This window comes from Rhineura floridana, chromosome 4 (genome assembly GCF_030035675.1).
Source record: "Rhineura floridana isolate rRhiFlo1 chromosome 4, rRhiFlo1.hap2, whole genome shotgun sequence".
In the NCBI taxonomy this organism is placed as follows: Eukaryota; Metazoa; Chordata; class Lepidosauria; order Squamata; family Rhineuridae; genus Rhineura; species Rhineura floridana.
The window spans coordinates 162616730-162640162 of NC_084483.1; the positions used below are offsets into that span (position 1 = coordinate 162616730).

Consider the following 23433-nt stretch of genomic DNA (forward strand, 5'->3'; position numbering starts at 1 on the left):
TCACTTATGCTATATATTGGCAGCAGTTTACCAATAAACAGGAACATAATGAATCTGCCTTAGGCTATGTCAGATCATTGGTCCATTTAGCTGAGTACTCTCTACACCAGGAGCTTGGAACCTCAGGCCTGGGGGCCAAATATGGCCACCCAGGCCTTTCTGTCTGACCCTTGGGACTCTTCCCAAGCTACACTTCCTTCTCAGCCACACCCCTTGTCAGCCCCACTTCATATCCTCCTTGAAAAGTTAAGCCTGGCTGGGATGTGTCCTTGAACTTTGAGAATGCCTCTTGCTTGTCTGGATAGACAGGATGTGAGTGAGTGTGGCTAGAAACTAGACTACTGTATAAAATTTGTAGCTTTGCCTTCTTTCGCCTCCGGCCCCACCCACCACTGGCACGTGACCTCTAGAAGGCTGTCCAGAGGGGAATGTGGCCCTTGGTCTGAAGAAGGTCCTCCACCTCTGGTCTCCACTAACTGGCAATGGTTCTTCAGGGTTTCAGACAGAGGACATTCCCAGCCACACCTGGAGATGCCCGGGAAAGGGGAAGGGACTTCTAGGAAGAGGCACCAAACAGTACTTCAGGGGTGAGGAACCTGCAGGGGCCCCCCCACCAGATGCTGCTGGACTACAACACCCATAATCCCTGCCCGTAGGCCATGCATGCTAACTAAGGAAGAAGCCAGCGCTTGCAGCACAGATTTAGCACTGCATTCGCCAAGCTGAACTGCATTATCCACACTGAACTGTTTGGACTAAAGTGAACAATGGGTGCCGTTCCTGTATGTTTTCAGTGCTGTCAAATGCAGCCCGATTCAACACATCTGATAAGAAACTTAAGTACAGAAAGGTGCCTTGTGCCATTGGCCAAGCTCGCCCAGTTGTACTGTCTACTCTAATGGGCATGGGTTAGCCAACGCCACAGGCTTATGTCTTTCTGAGCCCTGAAACCATAGCAGTGGTAAGAGAAACACCACCTTCTACATACAAACCATGTGCTCTGCTACTAAATTCCAGGCCACCCAATTCCTCTGAGAATGTGGTGTGCAGCTCTTTAAACCAACCCTTTATGTAAAATCTCATCACTTACATGTGGCCTCTTCCACTGTATCCTTGGGGGCAGTTTCTGGAGTAATGGCCCCATTCCAATGGACCTAACATCGGCTGGGAAGAACTCATCCTCAAAGAGGCATTCTTTCTTCAAGCATTGCTCCAGCAAGGTGTGGTAATTTTGCTGGCTGAGGCTGCTGGGCTTCGGAACGGTTCCCTTTCTGCACAAGGGCCACGGCCGCTTCTTCTTCTTCCTCCACTGGTTCAGGCAAGGCAGGAAAGGCATGGCTGCGGTGCACAGGGGGATCTTTCAGGATTTATCTCTACAGCGATTTCAATATTTGGTCCTAAATTCCTGCTGAAGATGTTGGCCTTCTTCAGTACAATGTATACCTATTAAAAATATTGTAAAAGGTGAACAAATGGCTTGTGAAAAGTATGGGATATCGCATTAATTACTAAGGCCCCATCTGCACTATACATTTAAAGCAGCATTGTATCACTTTAAATAGACATGGCTTCCCCCAAAGAATCCTGGGAACTATAGTTTGAAAAGTTCCTTGGGAATTATAGCTCTGTGAGGGTGAATAGGGATCTCCTAACAACTCTCAGCACCCTTAAACTACAGTTCCCAGGATTCTACGGGGGAAGCAATGACTGTTTAAAGTGGTATGATTCTGCTTTAATTGTATAGTGCAGATGGGGCCTAAACTGAGTTATTCTTCACCATCACATTTTAGAAACCAGCCAGATTTGTGGAAAGATGGGCTGATTTCACAAGGTACTAGAATGATATCATGCTAATAATTAACCTTTTATGTATTTTTATTTATGATAACTTATAATGGACTGTAGCTAGATAAATTTATCTTTGTTTTACCATTATTTTTAATTTAAAATTGGAAAAAATATAGTTTGGGTAACCTGTGGCCCTCCAGATGTTGTTTTACTCCAAACTGAGTTGGGGTCCAACAGCATCAGGAAGGCCAGAGGTTCCCTACCCCTGTTGTAAAAGGTAAACCAAGATGGTTTCACATTGTGCAGAAAAGTGTGTCTTTGCCCATTTCAAATTCCACATGGGGGAATAATGCTGTTGGAAATTCCATTCTGCTAAGTGGGATGTTTCACACTGCCCTTTGCCCCATCATATCTGAAAATTTCCCTTCAAATTCGGTGCTTCATCTGTCCATTGACACATAGTTAATAACCTATAAAATTTCTATACTATCTTTCTTTCCAAAGATACTCAACATGATATATCTATAGATTCTTCAGGTTGTGACACTGGACTTTATTTGTTTAAACACTGGATTTTATTTGTTTAAACTAAAGATGTATTTTGCTTATTTGCTGCTTAAAGTAAAAAGTGCTGGGCCTGTTTAGAAATATAGCACAGTAAATTGACAGTTAGCTTGCTTGTGTGTTAATCTGCTGACAAGTTAATTTACTTGTGTGTGTGTAAAGAGAAATGCTAATTTGCTGACATGCATTATCATTGTTTGTTTAGAGCTGTGTTTGCAAAATAGCTATAGCTGGGAAAATCAATTGTTGTTGCAAACTGCAGCTGTACTGTAGAAAAGTATCAAACTATGTTGCAGATATACAAGGCTAAAATGAACATAACAAGATAACAAGTGAGAAAAACAATCTCCTAATATGGTTACCAGGAGGAAATGGGTATGGACTAATGATGTAGTTATGATGTAGTTATTATGATATTGATGCATGCATAATTAGTAAAACAAAGCTTATAAAAAGGCCAGCACTGCAATGTTTTGCCAGAACTGGCTTGGCCCTTCTCCACGTGCACGTGTTAGCAATAAATATACTCCATCCTCCATCTTGTTTCGTTCGTTTCTGAGACTCTATTGGGTGAGTATTGGGAGCAGATCCAAGCTACTAGCACCCCCAAAAGGGGCTAGGGCATTTTGTTTGTTACAACTGGTGACACTCCGCCGGGACTCATCTTGCTGGCATTCCTCTTTGCCTCGGGCGTGGTCCACAGGGAGTTGGGAAAAGTGCGCACCAGGCTACCTTCAGCCTGCCCAAGCCTGTGAGAGCGGATCGAGGGGACGAGGGATCGCCATAATGACTCCCTTTTAAATCGAAACAAGGTTGGAGAGGAGCAGGGGATTGAACTTGAACGTTCCAATGTCTTTGCTTGGCAGGGGTAAGAAGCCCAGTGGGCTTAAGTGTGAAGAGAGTGACGTGTGAAAGTGTGTGCATGAGACAGGGCTAATCCGCAGCGGTTTACCCTGAAGCGAGTGTGGACCGTGAGTAGCGAGTTTCCCTACCTCCGCGAGAAGGGCCGTGAAAACCGGGAAGCGAGTGTTGTACGTCATCTGTCCATTGTTTTGTCTCAGACACCCCCCAGGTTAGACGGAGAGGCTACCCCAAGTGTCGTACGTCATCTGCAGAGGGCAGAGGGGACTAGGCACGGGGAAAATGGGGCAGGGTGCATCAAAACAGGAAAAGACAGAGGGGACAGTACACAGGGAAGTTAAGAAAGGGTCTAGAAAGACTCAAAAGAAAAAGGGCGACTGGAAAATGACCCCCCTTGAATGTGTTTTGCAAAATTTTGCTAGATTTAAGAAAAATGTTATTTCTTCCGGAGGGCCAGTCCCGAACGAAGAGCAATTGTCAATATTCTGTGATGAAGAGTGGGTGGGGCTGGGCATTGGCTGGCCACAGGGAGGCACATTCAATATGATTAGGGCTAGACAGTTGGAAGCCACCCTTTATGAGTTATTACCAAATGAGGAAACCTCGTGGTATTATGCAAGGGGTTGGAGAATCATCTGTCTAGACCCACCACAAGAATGTGTGCTCCAAATGGCACTGGCTCAATGTAAAATTAATGAGGGGAAGAATTTGAAAATTAAGCCCCCAGTCCTCCAGGCAGAAGAAGAGGAATGTTTAGTTTCACCTACGGCCCCACCCATGATTCCTCTACCGCCACCTCAGGGTCCGGTGATTCCTCTACCAGCACCCGCATTACCAGTGCTACCACAGGTGGTCCAACAGCCACCAGTTCAAATTCAGCCACCAGCCCAAATTCAGCCACCAGCTCAGACGCCACCACCCCAAAATCAGCCCCCAACGTATCAACAGTCGACTACCCCGCAGACCCAGTCCACTAGCTCTGGAACCCCGTCTGAAGCTGTACCAACGTTCCAGGATTTGAGTCAATCTTTAGGGCAGCTGAGTCAAGAATATGATATGTTGGATCGTTATACCCATTCTGTATGGCAAAGTCAGGGTTTGGGAGCTTCGCTCCAAATGATACATCCATGTCTCCAAATGATTGAGGAAGTTAGAAGGGAGAATCAAGGAGCAAGTGGACATACCTTGCGGAGTGGGCGGACATATAGTTCCACTCCCATAGGCAATAACGCAGGAAGAAATAACCCTGAAATGGAAGATGTTTTGGCTGATGGTACCTTTATGGGACCGATGCGACAAATGCTTGATGGCCATGGACAGATTGCTTATGTGCATGTGCCTTTTACTACATTTGATTTGTTTAATTGGAAAAACCAGATGCCAGGTTTGAGAGAAGACCAAGATAAGCATTGTCAATTGTGGGAGACTATTTTTGCAAGCCACCATCCCACTTGGGCAGATATACAGACATTAATGAATACCCTTCTTAGTCCAGAAGAGAAGTCACTGGTACTTTCCCAAGCCAATGCTCTCGCGTTAGAAGAGCAAAGACAAGGTGGCAATGCGCCCGGTTTGGCCCCAGCACGTGTTTTACCAACAGCAGAACCTCAGAGGTGGGTTCAAACCCCAGGAGCAGCGGCCCCTGAAATTACCACGTATAGACGATTGATTTTATATGGACTTAGACATGCCATTCCTAAACCAATGAATGTGGCAAAACTATATGAAATTCATCAGGAAAAGGAGGAAACTCCCTCTGCTTTCCTTAACCGCCTTACTACAGCTATGCGGAGATTTACTACCCTTAATCCTGAGGGTGCTGAAAATCAAAGGCTCCTAATTTCTTTGTTTATTGGCCAAAGTTCTACAGATATTCGAAAGAAATTGCAGAAGGTGGAAGGAGTGATGGGAATGGGACTGGGACAAATAATAGACATAGCGTTCAAGGTCTATGTAAATAGGGATGAAGCAACTAAGAGAGAGGAAAGAAAGTTGATGAAGAAGCAATACAGTATGATTGAGAAGCAATGTGACATGATTGCGGCAGTGGTCGGTGTGAATCAAAGGGACAAAGAAAGAGGGCCAAGGAGGAGATTAGAGAAGGACCAGTGTGCTAAGTGCTTGAAGAAAGGCCATTGGGCAAAGGACTGTAGAAATGAGAAGGTACCTAGGTCCCGCCAAGATGGACGAGGAGCCCCATATGGCTACAGAGAGGTCCCTGGCTCTAGGGACAGGGAATCCAGGACAGTCTCAAGTTCTGATCCGAATCCACCCTATGTTCGGATGGCAGCTGCCAGAGGGCAACAGGAGGAATCAGAATGAAGGTGGACGGGATATGAGGGCGGCTCGTGGGAAGAATCATATGTTTCCCTTACCCTGGATAATTTGGCAGTCCGAGGACTAGTGGATACAGGAGCGGCCTTCTCTATGATTCCACGAGCAATGTTCCGTCTACCCTTGACCCTCAGTAAAGAAACCAAGGATGTAATGGGAATAGAAGGAAAGCGTAGTCGAATCCCTTTGTCCCAACCCATCCAGGTACACCTTCCAGGAAAAGAAGATAACCAACAATATTTTACACATCAGTTTTTGGTTTCGGATGGTTGCCCTATTGCAATATTTGGAAGGGACCTTCTAGCAAAACTTCAAGCACAAATTACATTTAGAGGAAAAACCTTGGAAGTGATGATACCAAAGCAACAAGAATGCGCTTTCCAAATGATCCTAAGGGGGGAGCCAGAAGTTAAAAAGAAACAACAGTGGGAGCCTCCGGAAGGAATTCACCCTGATATTTGGGCCAGAAAGAATAATCCTGCTCGTGCGGTCAATGCTGAACCAGTGAAGGTCAGATTGAAGCCTGGGGTAGGCCCAACCCCAGTACGCCAATTTCCTTTGAAGCCAGAAGTACGCTTAAGTTTGAAGGAACTAGTGACGGACTTCATCCAGTATCGATGGTTACATCAAACTACTAGTCCTCACAATATCCCCATATTTGGAGTTCCCAAGGAAGGCCGCCCAGGACAGTATAGGATGGTGCAAGATTTGCGAACTATCAATGAAAAAGTTCTAGAAGATGTTCCAGTAGTGCCGAACCCACATACTCTGTTGGCTCATGTACCTGGCGATACTACCCGATTTACTGTTATTGATTTAAAAGATGCATTCTTTTCAATACCTCTTCATGAGGACAGCCAAGACCTTTTTGCATTCCAATGGGAAGACCCAGTTGACCATCGGCAGTGTCAACTAACCTGGTCCGTATTACCTCAAGGATTCATCAGTTCCCCATCTGAATTTACTAAGGCATTACAGAAAGATTTAGGACCATGGTATCAACGACAACCAAAGTCAGCATTGCTGGTCTACGTGGATGATCTTTTGATCTGTAGCCCAGATAAGAGGAGCAATGAACAAGATGCTGTGAGCCTATTGAATCATTTGCATGCTTGTGGATATCGAGTGTCCAAGGATAAGGTACAATGGAACCAGAAGCAAGTAATGTACCTAGGATACCAACTATCACAGGAGGGACGAATGTTGTCAACTGAAAGGTGTACAGCGATTTGTGGTTTACCACCACCAACAAATGTTAGGGAGCTACGATCATTTTTGGGTTTAGCTGGCTTTTGTCGACAATGGATACCAAATTATAGTAGTTATGCCACTTCCCTGTACAAGTTGCTGAAGAAGGAAACAGATTGGAAATGGACTAAAGAATGTCATCAAGCTTTTGTAAACATTAAGCGAGCTTTACAAGAGGCACCAGCCTTGGCTCTGCCAGATGGACTCAAACCATACAGACTTTATGTTTCAGAAAATAAGGGAACTGCTAGTGGAGTCTTGACACAGCAGTGGGGTCCTGATCACCTACCTGTAGGTTATTATTCCTCTCAATTGGATCCTGTAGCAAGAGGATGGCCAGCATGCCTGCGAATTGTGGCAGCTACAGGAATTCTTTTGAAGAAAGCTGAAAAGATCATGATGGGAGCTCCTGTAGAAGTACTAGAAGTACTCATGATTTGAAAAGAATCCTGGGGGAGAAAGCAGCTAAGGTTCTCAGCCCAAGTAGGCTTACCCAGTATGAACAGCAGCTGCTAGGACAACAGGGCTTACACCTGAGAGCCTGTAACACACTGAATCCAGCAACACTACTGCCTCAACCAGGAGAGTTAGTACATTATTGTATCCAGACACTGGAATGCTCATTGAAACCCCGAGTAGATTTGACTGATCAGCCAATACCAGGACGACATTTATATGTGGATGGAAGCTCGAAGGTAATAGATGGACAACGGTATGCAGGCTACGCCGTGTGTGAGGACCTGAAGCCTGTAAAGAGTGTTAAGTTGCCGCCTACCTATTCAGCCCAGATGGCGGAACTGGCCGCAGCCATAGAGGCTCTGAAAGAATTGGATCAACAAGAAGGAAATATATACACTGATTCCAAGTATGTATTCCAAACTGCACATGCTTTCGCTATGTTGTGGAAGGAAAGAGGCTTTATTAAAAGTGATGGACATAGGATTGAGCATCAATAGATGATAAAGGAATTCCTGGAATGTGTCCAGTTACCAAAGAAAGTAGCTATTGTTCATGTGAAGGCCCATGGAAGAGAAATGGATCCAGTTCGGCGAAAGGGAAATCATCAAGCAGATGAGGCAGCAAAGGAAGCAGCGCTGAGTGGACTACCATTGGAGAAGAATCTAATGAACATTACGATTCCATGGAGGGAGTTGGTCCCCCAATATTCTAAGAAAGAAGAAGATGTTGCAGTACAATATGGGGCTCAGAAATTACCTAATGGTTGGTGGCAGCTACCTACAGGATTAATTTTTGTCCCAAGGGCAGTGCTTCGAGCTCTTGTACTAGAGACTCATAAACAGACTCATCTTGGAGGCAACGCTTTAGGAGATCTTCTAATCAGACAAGTGGTTGCACCTGGATTATATGAAGAGACCAAGCGAGCAGTATATGGATGTACTATCTGCGCAGCAACAAATCCTGCTCCAAAGCCACCGCCAGCAATGGGAGGAAGACCATGGGCCTACTATCCTTTCCAGAGATTACAAATAGACTTTGCAGAATTGCCAAGATGTGCAGGGTACAAGTACTTGCTAGTTATAATAGATCAGTTGACAGGATGGATAGAGGCCTTTCCCACGCGAACGGCGACAGCAATTACAGTAGCAAAGATACTGCTGAAGGAAATCTTTCCAAGATATTCTATGCCAGAGACATTTGAGTCAGACCAAGGCCCACACTTTGTGAGTAAGATAATTTGTGCTGTAAGTGTGGCCTTGGGGTTCAAGTGGAACCTTCATACTCCATGGAGACCATAATCATCCGGTCAAGTTGAACGTGCTAACCGAACGGTTAAGACTGTGTTGACCAAACTCTGCCAAGAGACTAAGCTGAATTGGATAACAGCACTGCCATTGGCTTTGACCATTATGAGAAACACTCCAAGGGGAAAAAGAAAATTGACTCCTTTTGAGTCACTGTTTGGCAGACCTCCCATTGAGCCTGGGCCCCAGATAGAGATTAATGGGGAATTGGGGAACAGACAGTTATTGGAGTATGTTACTGCCTTGCAGGGTGTCTTGTCTTCTATTCACAGGCATAATCGTGAGTTTCAGAGGTTACTTTTGGATGTGGCCATCCACCAATATCAACCAGGAGATTGGGTACGAGTTCGGAAGTGGAAGCAAGAGCCTTTGCAGCCCACGTGGGGACCACCGGAGCAGATCATTCTGATTACTGAGTCTGCCGTAAAGCTCGTAGGCCATAAGCGGTGGGTCCATGCCAGCAGGATAAAGAAAGCAGAACCTACAATTACCCAGGAACCAGAGAAGGGAGTAGCCAAGGACTCCCCACCTGGAGAGGCGAAGGATCAGACGCCTGAAGAAAAGTGGTTGTCGGAAACCGTGCCAGGTTTCAACCTGAAGCTCAAGTTGAAGAAACAGAGAGACTGAGATTGTATGGGAGGTTCACGGAAACCTTTTCCCATCCAGGCTGTTAGTGTACAAGTGCCAGGAGATCCTAGAAGGAAGGTTCCAATAACAGTAATCCAATTCGTAGATACGTGTACTAAGGACAGAAAACAACATCTACATACTATTGCTCGAACCTTTCTGAACTCTGTTCTTCCGCCCGATATTGATCTCAGGACTGTACGCCTGAGGTGGTAGATGGAAGGGTCTCCACCAACGTTGCCACCGGAAGTATACCCTACAGATTGGAGATTTGAATCTGTTAGAACCTGGGGACGTGTCTCAATAAATGTCACTTTGCCCCATGTTCCGTTGATTGCCAATATACCAAATAATCCTAGACAGTATTATTATCATCCTACTTTAGAGGCAAATCTTACATACTGACGACGTGTATGGCGTAGATGGGCGGATCGATACATCCTTGATCAAGGCCCTTAAGTCAATGGGAGGTTCAGTAAGACCCTTACCTTTGAAAGTAGCTGTACAAGAGATTCCAGGAGATACCCGACCAGCAGTAGATGTGAAAGTATTGTATGCTCAGCCTAGGTTAAATTAGAAGGGCTACAGACGAACAAGGTACCGTTGGAAAGTGTTGACTTGGGGCTTATTAACATTTTGGAGATTAGGATTAGAAGATATTAATATAGAATAGATCATAATTAGCAATACCTTATGTCAAAATGGGAAGAAACTCAGCAGATATTAATTCTCTGGGCTTTAAGCCTATCCTTGGTACTATTTTGTGTCTCACTTCTTTATTTGTGGTATATATCTGCTTTCCAACTCCTTTTTCCACTCAAGAAATGAGAGTATGTAGAGGTCAAAGGAGCTCATTCCAGAAGGAAAAAAGGCAAAATGTGTTTGTTGAACTCGCTCAAGAGGTAGCCAAAGGGTTTAACCTCACAAATTGTTGGATTTGTGGAAGCCCAAAAGGATTTTTAAAATGGCCATGGATAGGATTTCCCCTTGCACCCTACTGGCTTTTAAGTAATAAAAGTGAAGTACACGTTAATCTGAGCACTTGGACAGAGCCACATGAATGGGAGTTGTACAAATCAAGTTTGGGCAAATATTGTCTCCAACAGAATATTTCTAGAGGCAAATATGTTGGAAATAGTAAATGTAATTGGACATTGGGATGGCGTGAATATTGTTCCATCAGTGGTTGTCCAGTTACGAATTGTACTACATTTGCCTCCCAACGGAATAATACACATGTCCAACTTGGAAATGGAACATGGTGTTCATGTATCCCTGATGCACGTAATCGGAGTTCATGTAGGTCTAAGTGTTCAGATTTCACAGATATTCAATTGCATGAGTGTCAAGAAAGAAATTTAACGATTCCTACAGTCTTAAAAGATCAAGGTTGGCTATGGAAACACCTTAATGGAACTGTTATTTTGGGATTTCAGAATTATTGGGCAACATGGAATCAAACTAATAATGATACCAAATGTACCTACAGAAATGAATCTCAATTATGGAAATGTAGTTTTATTTTGGGAAAAGGGTATCGTATTGTTACGGGTCCTCTTGGCTCAAAAGATACCTACCACATTCCTTATAATAAAAATTCCCCAATTCTACACAATACTACTATGCCTGCATTAAAAGGACACTATTGGATTTGTGATCAAAAGACTTATGCAATTCTCCCCTTAAACTGGACTGGTATTTGCTATGTTGGAATTATACAGCCAATGTATACCATAAAAGGTGGAAACCTAAATCCTTTAATTCCAGTATTTGATGAAGAACAATCTGATAGAAAGAAGCGGGCCATTGATACCTCTTTAACAAAAGGCCAAGACAATGGTTGGAGAGACACTTGGCCTCCAGAACGGATCATTGAACATTATGATCCTGCTTCATGGGCACAAGATGGTTCAGCGGGATACCGTGGCCCGATATACATTTTGAATCGCCTTATTAGACTTCAAGTGGCATTGGAGATAATAACCAATCAAACAGCTAAAGCTTTAATATTGCTTGCTGACCAGTCAACTCAAATGAGAGAAGCAATACTCCAAAACCGACTGGCCTTGGACTATTTGTTAGCTAAAGAAGGAGGTGTCTGCGGACTCCTTAATTTGACAGAATGTTGTTTGAAAATTGATGACAATGGCAAAGTAGTAAAAGAGATTGGCATAAAGATTAAGGTACTTCCCCATGTCCCAGTACAAACCTGGAAAGGAATAAATCTTGGAAATTGGGGAAGTTGGTTCAACTGGTTAGGAGGAATGAAGACAATGATTGTATTAGTTGTTTTGATTTTATTGGGATGTATGCTTTTGCCTTGCTTATTACCTGTAATCATGAACGGTATTCGTAGTATAATAGACAATGCAGTAACTAAAAGTAACATGCAAATGTATGGCAAAATTATGTATCAACAAGTGATTCAGAATGAAGAAGCTATATGATATAAATATCAAAAAGCTTCTAAGGGGGGAATTGTGACACTGGACTTTATTTGTTTAAACACTGGATTTTATTTGTTTAAACTAAAGATGTATTTTGCTTATTTGCTGCTTAAAGTAAAAAGTGCTGGGCCTGTTTAGAAATATAGCACAGTAAATTGACAGTTAGCTTGCTTGTGTGTTAATCTGCTGACAAGTTAATTTACTTGTGTGTGTGTAAAGAGAAATGCTAATTTGCTGACATGCATTATCATTGTTTGTTTAGAGCTGTGTTTGCAAAATAGCTATAGCTGGGAAAATCAATTGTTGTTGCAAACTGCAGCTGTACTGTAGAAAAGTATCAAACTATGTTGCAGATATACAAGGCTAAAATGAACATAACAAGATAACAAGTGAGAAAAACAATCTCCTAATATGGTTACCAGGAGGAAATGGGTATGGACTAATGATGTAGTTATGATGTAGTTATTATGATATTGATGCATGCATAATTAGTAAAACAAAGCTTATAAAAAGGCCAGCACTGCAATGTTTTGCCAGAACTGGCTTGGCCCTTCTCCACGTGCACGTGTTAGCAATAAATATACTCCATCCTCCATCTTGTTTCGTTCGTTTCTGAGACTCTATTGGGTGAGTATTGGGAGCAGATCCAAGCTACTAGCACCCCCAAAAGGGGCTAGGGCGTTTTGTTTGTTACAAGGTCACTTGTTCCCTGGCCTTGAAACTTGCAGTACAGTATCTCTTTGACCACCTGCAGCAGTGGTGCTATAGGGCAGGAAAGAATGGGCCCGGAGCTTCCTCTGCCTGCTGGCTACCCCAGTGACAGCATCTGGGACCTGTTGATAGACTCGCTGGTTCAAGAATTTGGTGCCTTACAGCTGTGGTTATATAAAGGTGTACTGCCTTTTGATTTAGAACAGGGATTCCCAAAGTGGTCCATGAACCACCAGTGGTCCACTAGCTTCATTCAGGTGGTCTGCAGCATGTCTGTGAAGAACACTTGCAATTTGAATTCTATAGCACTCTATGGAATTCAAATTGTCATACAATAAAATGTAATATAAGAGATAAAAGAAGCAATAAAATCCAATGAAAAATCTTGCAACATCTAGCATAATGCATTCTAATTGCTGCAACAGGCAGGAAAATGATTAAGCGGTCTGCCAAGACCTTCAGCAATTTAGAAGTGTCTGGGGGGGGGAGTTTGGGAACCACTGATTTAGAGGTAATGCTTTTCTATCCTGGTTAATTGCTTCTGTGATCTGTATCACCCTCTAACTTTTGCAGGATTTCAGTACACATTACATAAAAACATGTACATAAAGCCCTCCAAAGTAGGGTGTAGTAGACAAAAGTAGTTTTGTGGGTAATGGTTTTTTTATGGCGGTAGGGGATTTTTCCACTGCAACTCCTCTTCCCCACACAAAGGCACTTTCTCCAAGAATGATGTCTTTAAGGCTGCATGGCTTAGTCACTAGGTGACATCCGATTCAGTTGTATCTGAGTGGAGTCAGGAATTTCCTTGTCATTGTTTTGTTTGTGTTGAGCTATGGTGAGGAACCTCCAGCCCACCACACCTTCTCATTTGGCTCATGGGGCCATTTGAGCCAAGCCACACCCACCTGCTCTACACCCGATATCATACATGACATCAGACGTAGGGCAGGTACAACCACAACTGAGCTAAAAAGGGAGTTGCACCTGCACAACCCTGTGTATAGTGCCCTGCGTGGCTCTTTAGAAGCCCCAACAATCAGCTGATCGTCAGTGCTGGCAGAGAACTTCAAAGAGCCATGTGCCACATCAGGCACACAACACAGAGTGAAAATGGGTTGCCTGATGTCAATGTGATCAAGTGATTGACAGGTGGGTGGACCCACTCACCTTTTAAACTTGGCCCTTAGAAGGTGGGGGGGGCACACGGTTCCAGTCCACTGGCCAGATCCAGTTCCCTTCCCCTGTTGTTGAGAGATATTTTATTTATTTATTTTGTTTATTTGTTTATTTATTAGATTTATATCCCGCCCTTCCTCCCCGTAGGAAATAGTAACCTTGTTTAGCTTTGTGACAACGGTTGCAACAACAGCCAGCGCATAGAACCCATGAGTGGTCTAGCAACGTTAGTGATTCACACAGGAACAATCACATCTGCTCTAAAATACAAACTCTCTTTCCAACCCTCACCACCAAAAAGCAAGAGGGTGTGTTTTCAGAGAACAAAGCCGTGTGGCATAATAGAGTCCTCGACCAGTACTGGGGAGACCGAAGTTCAAGTTCTTACACAACCATAACTCTCTCTGAGTGACCTTGAGTCACTCATTGACACAGCTGAACATACCCTGCTGAGTTGTTGTGAGAATAAAATAAATACCCACCCATGCCCTGCCAGAGAAATACCTAAAATTATGTTGAATATTAAAACAATAACGATATTCTGAAGCAAACTAGGCTGTACAAGAAGTCTTTTTAAAATGCTGACTGGCAGGTGCTGTTGAGATCGCATTCAGTAAATTCGTATGTATGACTAGCCCAGTTTCTAATCCACCCCACAATTATATTGAAGTCAGTGGAACAAGCTAATTGACCTCAATCCACGTAGGTCACTTTGGGTTGGGAATCTGGCTATTACCAAGTACAGGGCAGCTGCATGAGAAGTGAAAGCTAGCACACAAATCAAGCATATAATCACAGAAATAACAGTTCTGTTAATCATAAATAAAACCAGCTGTGATTGCTCTAGTCTAGTGCTTCCAATTCTTAAATAAATTGAACATGTTTAGCGGAGTATTTTTAAGGAAAAACGAAGAGGGGCAGACTGGTGATTTTATTTTTTAAAACATACATTCTACTTCAGATGCTAGATGTTCAGTTCCAAACTCTCAAGAGTGTCCTCTTACTCTTTACTACATTAATCTCAAGTATTAATCTTGTTGTAATCCCAAGTATTTAAATTGTTGTAACCCACCCTGGGACCTCATGGTGAATGGCAAGTAACAAAACAACAACAACAACAAATACTCTCTCCCCAAATGCATTCTAAGAAGATTTTGCATTGATAGTAGCAGCAGAGCTTTTTAGGATTCATGTCATGTACCGTTTCATTTTTGACCTTAAGAGTATAGTCACAGTTGAGAGCTTTTCCTGGAAATGATGGAGACAAAAACTTAAAACTTCTTTTAACTGTAAGTTTCTAATAAATTTAATGGGCGGGTATCTAATTTCACAACACAGAGTTACAAGAAGCAGTTCTTGTTTGGACTTGATTGTCATCATCACAGTGTGTGCTTTGCCCATTTGTAAAACTGTCACATATATTAAAATAACTACATTTGGCAATGTGCTTATTCTGCACTGTAATTAGGCACAGAGGGGTATGATTATTATTCAGTATGCTATCAAGTATCCTTTTTCATAGTTAGGATGCAAGTAAAAAGATGTTGGCCTTGGACCAGAGAAGTCTCGGTTAAAATTCCAGGACAATCAACAATTCAATGGCTAATACAAACCAACTTCCGGGCGTGTGTGTGTCACATGACTCTCTGTATGCATTCGTGAACATGTGAGTGGAGGACAGCATCACCCGCTAATCTTGCCCCTCCTTTCCCCCCATTGCTGGTTGTGTGTCCAGTTAATAGGGTTGCCAGGTTCAGGGCCTGAGACTGATCCTGTATCTTTAGGAGAAGAGAAAGTCAGCCAAGTGCAGGTGTTCTTGCAACACTGTAATGGGAAAAATCACAAGGTGGAATTTTCCCTTCCCCCTGCACAACTTTTAAAGATACAGACCTCTTGGAGGCTGGGCCTGGCAACTCCAAGACTCCATCTCCTATCTCTCATCACAGAGCCACGTAAACCCTATTTGGGTGTTTGAAAACACATGGGGGGGACATGTAGAGGGCATGTGTACCTCATCTTCCAAATCTCCATCCTGTGTATGTGGTTCCAGTATTTCCACATGAAGTGGGAAGGTCTGAAAGGGGCTTCTCGGTGCATTCAGATGAATACCGTTAGAAGCCTCTATGCAATCACAAACTCTGATAAAGCAGGGTTCTCAATTGCCCGGAGGCTTCTAACTGCATTCACTTGAATATGGTTAGAAGCCCACTTCAGGGCTATCAGGAAAGTGAGTTGGTAGGTGGAACTCACACTTTGCAGGACCAAAAGCCTCTGTAATTCAAGACCTTTCAAAAGAGGATCTACATATAATCTATTCTTAATTCAGATTGATTAAACTGAAACTCTGAGTCAGATTCAAGTGAAAAGGGGTTTATTCTAAGTACAAGATAACTGTCTGTTGCAAACCAGACTAGCTTCCTTCTCGTTCTGCTGACCAGATTTGGCTGGAACCAGTTCTCTGTGTCAACATTTTCAACTGTCCTTCCATGTTAAAGAAACAGTTTACTTTCCTTCCAAGCGCTATGCACTGCCACCTGCCCTCTTTCTTGTGGGTGGTGGCAGGACTGGCTCCTCTTCCTTTCCTTGTTGCTGTGGCATTGCCTGTGACAACACAGCATGTCCTCCTCCTCCTCCTCCACAGGATGGACACGAATGCCCATGAATGGACAAGTAATGGCTGCTAGAAGGAGCAACAGCCACCGCTGGCTCTCCTGCCCTCTTTCTCCGGGTTGTGGTGGTCGCAACTCCTCAATCACCATTTCAAGTGGTGGACAAGTGATCAAAGGCAGCAGGCCACACTAGTGAGTAGAGGGGAAAGGATTTCCTGCCACAAGCAGTAACAACGCACCTAGTACAGGAGTGGGAAAACTTTTTCAGGCCAACGGCCTTCTGGGAAAAGTTCCGAGGACCCCCATGCCAGTGGTGGGCAGGGCCAGAGGTAATAAATGTAAATTTGATCTCTGTGAAATTTCTACACACGTTCGCACACCCCTCTCTCTATCGTCCATCCAGACATGAAATGGGTATTATCAGACTTCAAGGACACATTCCAGCCAGGCAAAAAAACTGGTGTATGAAGTGAGGACCAGTGAGGGGATGGCCTGGGGAGAGTTCCAAGGCCTAGACAGAGGGGCCTGGGTGGGTCACATTTAACCCCAGGGCCTGAGGGCAGTATTCAGCTATCAAGTCCCGTCAGCCCAAGGATTTTTGCTTGTGCAGAGGGACTCCTCCTCCTCCTCTCCTCCCCCGTGTGCACCCCACACCCTCCCCAAATCTGCTCCAGAGGGTTGGGAGAACCCCTAAAACAAAATTAAGGGGAAAGCAAGGGCAGGAGAGGGTGAGATTGCTCCATTGCAGAAGAAGAAATCCTGGCACTGATGGAACAAAAGACAGCGCTGAGCCAAATTCCACCCTGAGGTTCCATACTCCTGTTCCAATCAGAGGCCATTGCTAAGGGCTCCCAAAACCGAGCGCTAGGCCTGTCTTTCTTCTATGATTATTTTTAGAATACCAGGAACATTCTAGAGCACTTCTGGAGCTGCATGGGATCCAGCCTCAGGGAAGCAGCAACCCTGCCTCACTGAGAACATGCAAATCCATGTAGAGAGAATACATACTTCACAGTAAACTGTGCAGAGTAGTGAGGGAGGATGACTCAAGCCAGCCATAGAACGAACCATTTATGTTTTTTGTCACTAATGCACCAAGGCGATACTATGCCCTGACCCTTCTTTCAAGGATACTTCCTAATCTTACACACCCTTATTTATTTTATTTAAGACATTTATATACCACTTAATTTTTCACACTACTCAGCGCTATAGATAAAAAATAAAATACAGAAAATGAATACAGAATACAGAAAATGACGCAATAGAACTATAACATTTTATCATAAAACTGAACATTAAAATTGAACACACCTGAAAGATCGTCTTGCCCCTTACATACCCAGTCAATCACTGCGCTCTGCAGGTGAAAGCCCTCCTGCAGATACCATCTTATCAGGAGGTCCATTCCGCACAACAGAGGAAGCAGACTTTTAGTGTTGTGGCACCTACCCTTCCCTTCAATATTAGACAGGCACTATCTCTGTTATTTTTTGGCGCTTACTGAAGACAAGTCTTTTAAGTAGGGACCTTATCTCAGTCTGCATCTGTGTTGGAACTGCTTTTTAAGATGTTTTTAAAGTTGTATTTTTAAAGATGTTTTTAAGATGTTTTGTTTTAATATGTTTAATATGCCCGGGATTTAAGATCAGCTGCCTCTGGTCTACTCTGCATGCCTGGAATGAAAGATGTCAGACTGGCAGGCATGCGGGAGAGAGCCTTTTTAGCCATGGCCCCCAAGCTCTGGAACACCCTACTCCAAGAAGCCTGCTCTGCTCCTTCCGATGGTTTTCCAGACACTTGTAAAAACTGTCTTGTTCTGGACAGCCTTTGGGAGGGACTAAAGATAGGGCCTGTAACAGATTTTATTTTCCCCATTTTTTAGTTTTTTACCTCTTTTGTCCACTATCACTCTCCTATACTTCTTAATTGTATTTTATGTATTTTTATCTGTTTTAATGTTTTTGTGATTTTATTGTGTATGATTTTATTGTAAGCTGCCCTGAGGGCCCTACTGTATGGTAGAAGGGTGGGATAGAAATAATAATAATAACAACAAAAATAATAGGATTACACTATTAAACACAGGAATGTGGCCCTCTAGAAGTTGTTGAGCTACTACTCCCATCATCTTTGATCACTGGCTATGCTGGCTGGGGCCGATGAGAGTTGAAGGGCCACAGGCTTTCCATCCATCCAACAGCTAAAAAAACTGTTTCCTGATTGTTATCTTCCATCTAGAAAATCAGAAAACCTTGGGTATACCTTAAAAGTATGGTATAAGAGCAGGAGGCCTGCCCCTTAAATGTTTTTGTAAAAAATAATGTAATTAATTACAGAACACTTCCCTACTTTTTTGTGTCTCACTCACCAATTTTTTAAGCTGGCTACAGGCCTGAGGAGCAGCTGGTGAATAAGTGAGATGGGAACATTTTTTGTTACCTGCACATAGATTTTCCCCAGTTCCAAAGGCTATTTTTTAAAAAAAAAAACCTGATCATTTTTAAAAAAACCAAAACACAACATTATTGTGACAAAATATCTTTCTTTGGGATTGACAACAGAGAGTTGTAACTGTATGTCTCTGCTGGACAAATGACCATGTTGTGGGGGTGAAGTGAAAAAGAGAAAATTCTAAGGAGATGTGATTTATTGTGATATAGACTAAAAACAAGTTAGACTTCAAACCATAAAAATGCCTCACAGGATATAATGAAACCCTGACTATTTGGGAGGCAACTCTGCACTGACGATACAAAAACACGTGACAGCAAGCAGCTCTGTGAGACTGTGCTACTAGTTGAGGAAGTCAAACAATCTAGGACAGATTTCTTTATTGCTCTTGTCAAGGGGCTAAATTTATTGTTGTGACACATTGGCAGTTCCCCACAAGCCAGAAACCAAATAATAGAATGACCCTAAATGGTTGGGCCAGTAGCCTATTTAATTAATTCTGTCTCTTGACCATAGCCATGGATGCTAAGGGAATATCTTACAAGCAACAAAGAATGTTAATAGAGTGCTCAGTTATCTCTTGCACCTAGATATCAGGGTAAAGCTTCCCCTTGGACTTGCTTGTGTTGGATAATGCACCCAGATGTATTGTGTTGTTACTCCTTTAGTTGTATTTAAATAAATACATTCATTTTCATTTATTTTCAAAGATTTTTACCACAACTTTCCATCAAAATGAAGTTGTCTTGTAACAATTAAAGAACATACAAACTCTGAATAAATCATATTAAAATACGATAGACACATAAAAAAATCCAGCAGCCCTAGAGAGATAAAAAAGCAACAACCGTTCACAATTAAAACCCACCAAAGGCTTTTAGCAAATGAAACAGTTTTCTTGTGGAGACAAAGGCCCAACTAGATGCAACAAGACATCCATGAGCATTTTATCCATGTGCCTGCCTCATGATGGTGTGGGTTCTAATATGCACATGAAAAGGAAAATGTGGTGAGAATATGTTAGAGAAGAGCATTTCATAGTCAGAGGACTGCAACAGAAGAGGGCTCAGTTGATTAACTTAATGAATGTATGGGCAACTTCATCACATCTCAAATGTATGGAATAGGGAGGGCTTGAGGGATGAGAGATAGCAGGGTAGTAGAAAGAAGCTGACGGCCATCACCACCCCAGACCTTTGAATCTGCAAAGGTTATATTTGTTGGTCAAAAAGGAAAAGGAAAAAGACAGCATCTTGAAGAAACAAAGGCTGACTCTACACTGTTGGTATTTTGTGGGAGAAATTCAGGTGCATACCAGACATTTAGGTTTGTGCAATTGTGTTAAAGTGGTCTGTCCCGCTGGCACAATAAATCCTTTAAAAAAAACCTGACTTTCTGACGTTATGAAAATGATGGGGAAATTCATTGAAAAGTGTGAAATAAGCAAATGACTAACAGGAAAATGTATAAACACCCTGTAAACAAATAGCAATGAATGTTCATTGTCCTTCTGGCAAACAAATCGGAATGAATACCTAGTAAGTAAATCTAACCTCTGCATAAGTTTTGTGTGAGCAAATCCGGTTGTTTAATCAGGATGTTTTAAAATGTTTAATTACTTGTTTTTAACTGTTTTTATTGATAATTTTAATGCTTTTTGTAAACCATGTAGAGTTTTTCTACAATCAAACGGTTTATACATTTTGTTAAATAAATATATTTTTAGTCTGGTGCTGTTTTAATTATTTTAATTACTTGTTTTTAAACTGCTTTTATTGATATATTTTTAAAAAATTTAAACCACTTAAAGGTTTCCACCAAGGGGTGTATTATTGTTAAATGATTTTTAAAAACATCACCTGGAGGGGCCCAAAATCCAATTTCACAGTACTGAAAAAATAGGCTGGAATCTCAGAATACATGACATCAAATTATTATTGTTTATTGTATGTCAATACTGTCCTGCCTTCCATAGGAGCCCTGGGTGGTAACATAGAACCACCACAAACCAATAATTAAAACATCTAAAATTGCACATCTAAAAACTAAAGAACATAGCTCAGCTGCCCAAAGTGTGGGTCTAGGTCATAAAATTTGAGTGTTTTAAGGTTGCAGCATGAGAGATTGCACTGGATGGGAGACATGGAGGGAATGGCTATGTTGCTGTATGTGTGATACCCTCTACAGGGAGGGAGGTGAATGGGAAAAATGGAAATGGACTCCCTTCAAGTCGATTCCCACTTATGGCAACCCTACAAATAGGGTTTTCATGGTAAGTGGTATTCAGAGGGGGTTTACCATGGCCTTCCTCTGAGGCTGAGAGGCAGTGACTGGCCCAAGGTCACCCAGTGAGCTTCATGGCTGTGTGGGGATTCGAACCCTGGTCTCCCAGGTCCTAGTCCAACACCTTAACCACTACACCACACTGGCGATTGTAAATTATGTGCAATGCTACCAGGGACTTTTGTGGGGAGGAACTGTGGGTGCAACTACTCCTTCATTTATTTTGTTTAGTCATTAATGATATTTATACATGGATTATTTATTTATTTGCAATATTCTCTTTTTTAACATTTAAGAGAATCTCATTTTTCTGTTAATTATGCTACTTTAAATGTGGGCCTTTAATGTATTTATTTATTTATTGCATTTGTATACCGCCCCATAGCCAAAGCTCTCTGATGTATTTGTATCTGATATTTTGCAATGCTCTATCTGATTATTTAAGATTCTTTTGGCAATGTAAAACAGTATAGAAATAATTTAAATACATTAATAAAAGGTACTAAAACAGTTCATATCATAAAACAAATTATATGAATCCTTTATTTGAACTAGCTAGATGTCCAAGCCTTCAGATTCCATATATGTTACTGGAATAAGTTGTGTTTACATAGTTATTATTCTAATTTCCTTCTCTTTTCCATTCATTTCACTTACTTTTTCCTCAAAACAACTTTTCTGTACTCTCAGTCAGACCCACCCCTCCCAAAATTGCATCTGTGTCAAAGAAATGGTAATGTAACAACTGGAAGAATATCAGAGTTGAAAGTAACAGGGGTTGTCTCTGTGTGTATGTTTCATCTTATATTTCCTGAACATTTTTACAAAAGTACATAATTTTTGAAAGACATCGGGAAACCTCTTCCCCTGCCATTATTCTGGCCATTTCTAACAATCTGTGATTCTGTTCACTTAGAGTCTAGACCATAATTTTTAATAAAACAATGTTTGTTCAGTTTCTTTAAAATATACAACAGTTACATGAGAAAACAAATGACAGAATCCAGAGCGGTTTCAGAATGAAGCAGAACCAGAATATCAAGGAGAAAGCGACAATCATATTAAACTAAATAATCAAATGAGCAATGTATATAGCATATCCATCATTCATACAAATTAGGGAAATAAAGAAGTAAGATCTGCCGATCAAATGAGAATGATCTAAACATATATTGGGAGCCACTTGGATTGTTCATACCAGTCTAGGTGCCAAACGTGGAGACAACAGAAATCCAAGACGTGATCTCATCCATTATGCTCCCCCTACCTCACCCCAGAAAGCCAGTGTGGCGTAGTGGTTTGAATGTTGGACTATGACCTGGGAGACCAGGGTTCAAATCCCACACAGCCATGAAGCTCACTGGGTGACCATGGGCCAGTCACTGCCTCTCAGCCTCAGAGGAAGGCCATGGTAAACCCCCTCTGAATACCACTTACCATGAAAACCCTATTCATAGGGACGCCATAAGTCAGAACTGACTTGAAGGCAGTCCATTTCCACCTCACCCCAAGCTATTTGTCTTTATCCTGACCCTGATCTATCTGTCTGTCTGTCTGTCTGTCTGTCTGTCTGTCTCTCTCTCTCTCTCTCTCTCTCTCTCTCTCTCTCTCACACACACACACACACACACACACACACACACCCCACCTCCTGGTTATTTTCCAAAAAATTTTTAAAAAATGGAGGATCAAATCAAGGGTCTCCATCATCTTGTCTAGTCTGAGAGGCTGACAAGCCAGCCACCAGACTGGATACATAATCAATGCTGCCAACAGTGATAATGGGGATAATGTATTTCCAATGTCCAAACAGGTTTCTGGGTTAAACTAATGGGGATTTTCATTTGGACAGTAATCTGCTTAAATTAAAAATCTCAGTTCCATTGGGCTGTCAATTGGACCCTTTGCATAGGTTAAAATCTAAACTATCCAGAGCAATGCAGATGCAAATGTCTAAAATCCTGATTTCTGTAACAAAGAAAGGCATTGAAATGTCTTACCTTCTTCCAAGTACTTTCCTCAGTTAACACAAGATTAGTAACAAATCCTAGCAGAGTAGCTGTTTTCCTAACTGGCAGTAAAGCTACAATGATTTCTCTCATCTAAGCATGTATGTGTATGTACATTCTGCATATGCAAATCTAACAAGAAATCTCCACCTACCAAACAAAAGTTCAAGGAAGGTAAATGTTAACAGAATAGGTTTGCAGAAAGTTTTGCAATAGTCAGTATTTTAATTGTTAGTCACATTGCTTACTCGAAAAGATCTGGCAGTTTACCAGAAAATGGCAAAGCACTTCCTTCTCCGTTTACGGTTTGTTTGTCTCTCCAAGTCGTAAAGCATAAACAGGTGACTCTGTAGGACACACCTGTGCCATTGCATGATGGATTTGTTTATTTAACCTGGGCTCGGTACACTAAAACTAGATGTCTTTTTTCATGTGAAGAAGGCAGATAGGACTTGACAGTCATGTCGTATCTGCACGTCAGGTGAGCCTGAAATCCTACACATTTGATTGATTTAGTTCATTTATATGCTGCTTTTCCACAGTGAGCCATGCTAAC

The 23433-nt window shown here is 42.2% G+C and overlaps 1 protein-coding gene across 1 annotated transcript in view; it reads right to left on the reverse strand.

Annotated features, from left to right (window-relative positions):
- CAPN14 (calpain 14) overlaps positions 1–22970 on the reverse strand; it is an 81235-nt gene extending 58265 nt beyond the window's left edge. The window contains exons 1-3 of the mRNA XM_061626119.1: positions 22869–22970; positions 13514–13587; positions 1091–1443 (exon numbers count right to left, since the gene is read on the reverse strand). Coding sequence (XP_061482103.1) covers positions 1091–1336 — 246 coding nt within the window. The 5' untranslated portion in view covers positions 1337–1443; positions 13514–13587; positions 22869–22970. The remainder of the gene's footprint in view (positions 1–1090; positions 1444–13513; positions 13588–22868) is intronic.
- Positions 22971–23433: the final 463 nt, after the last annotated feature.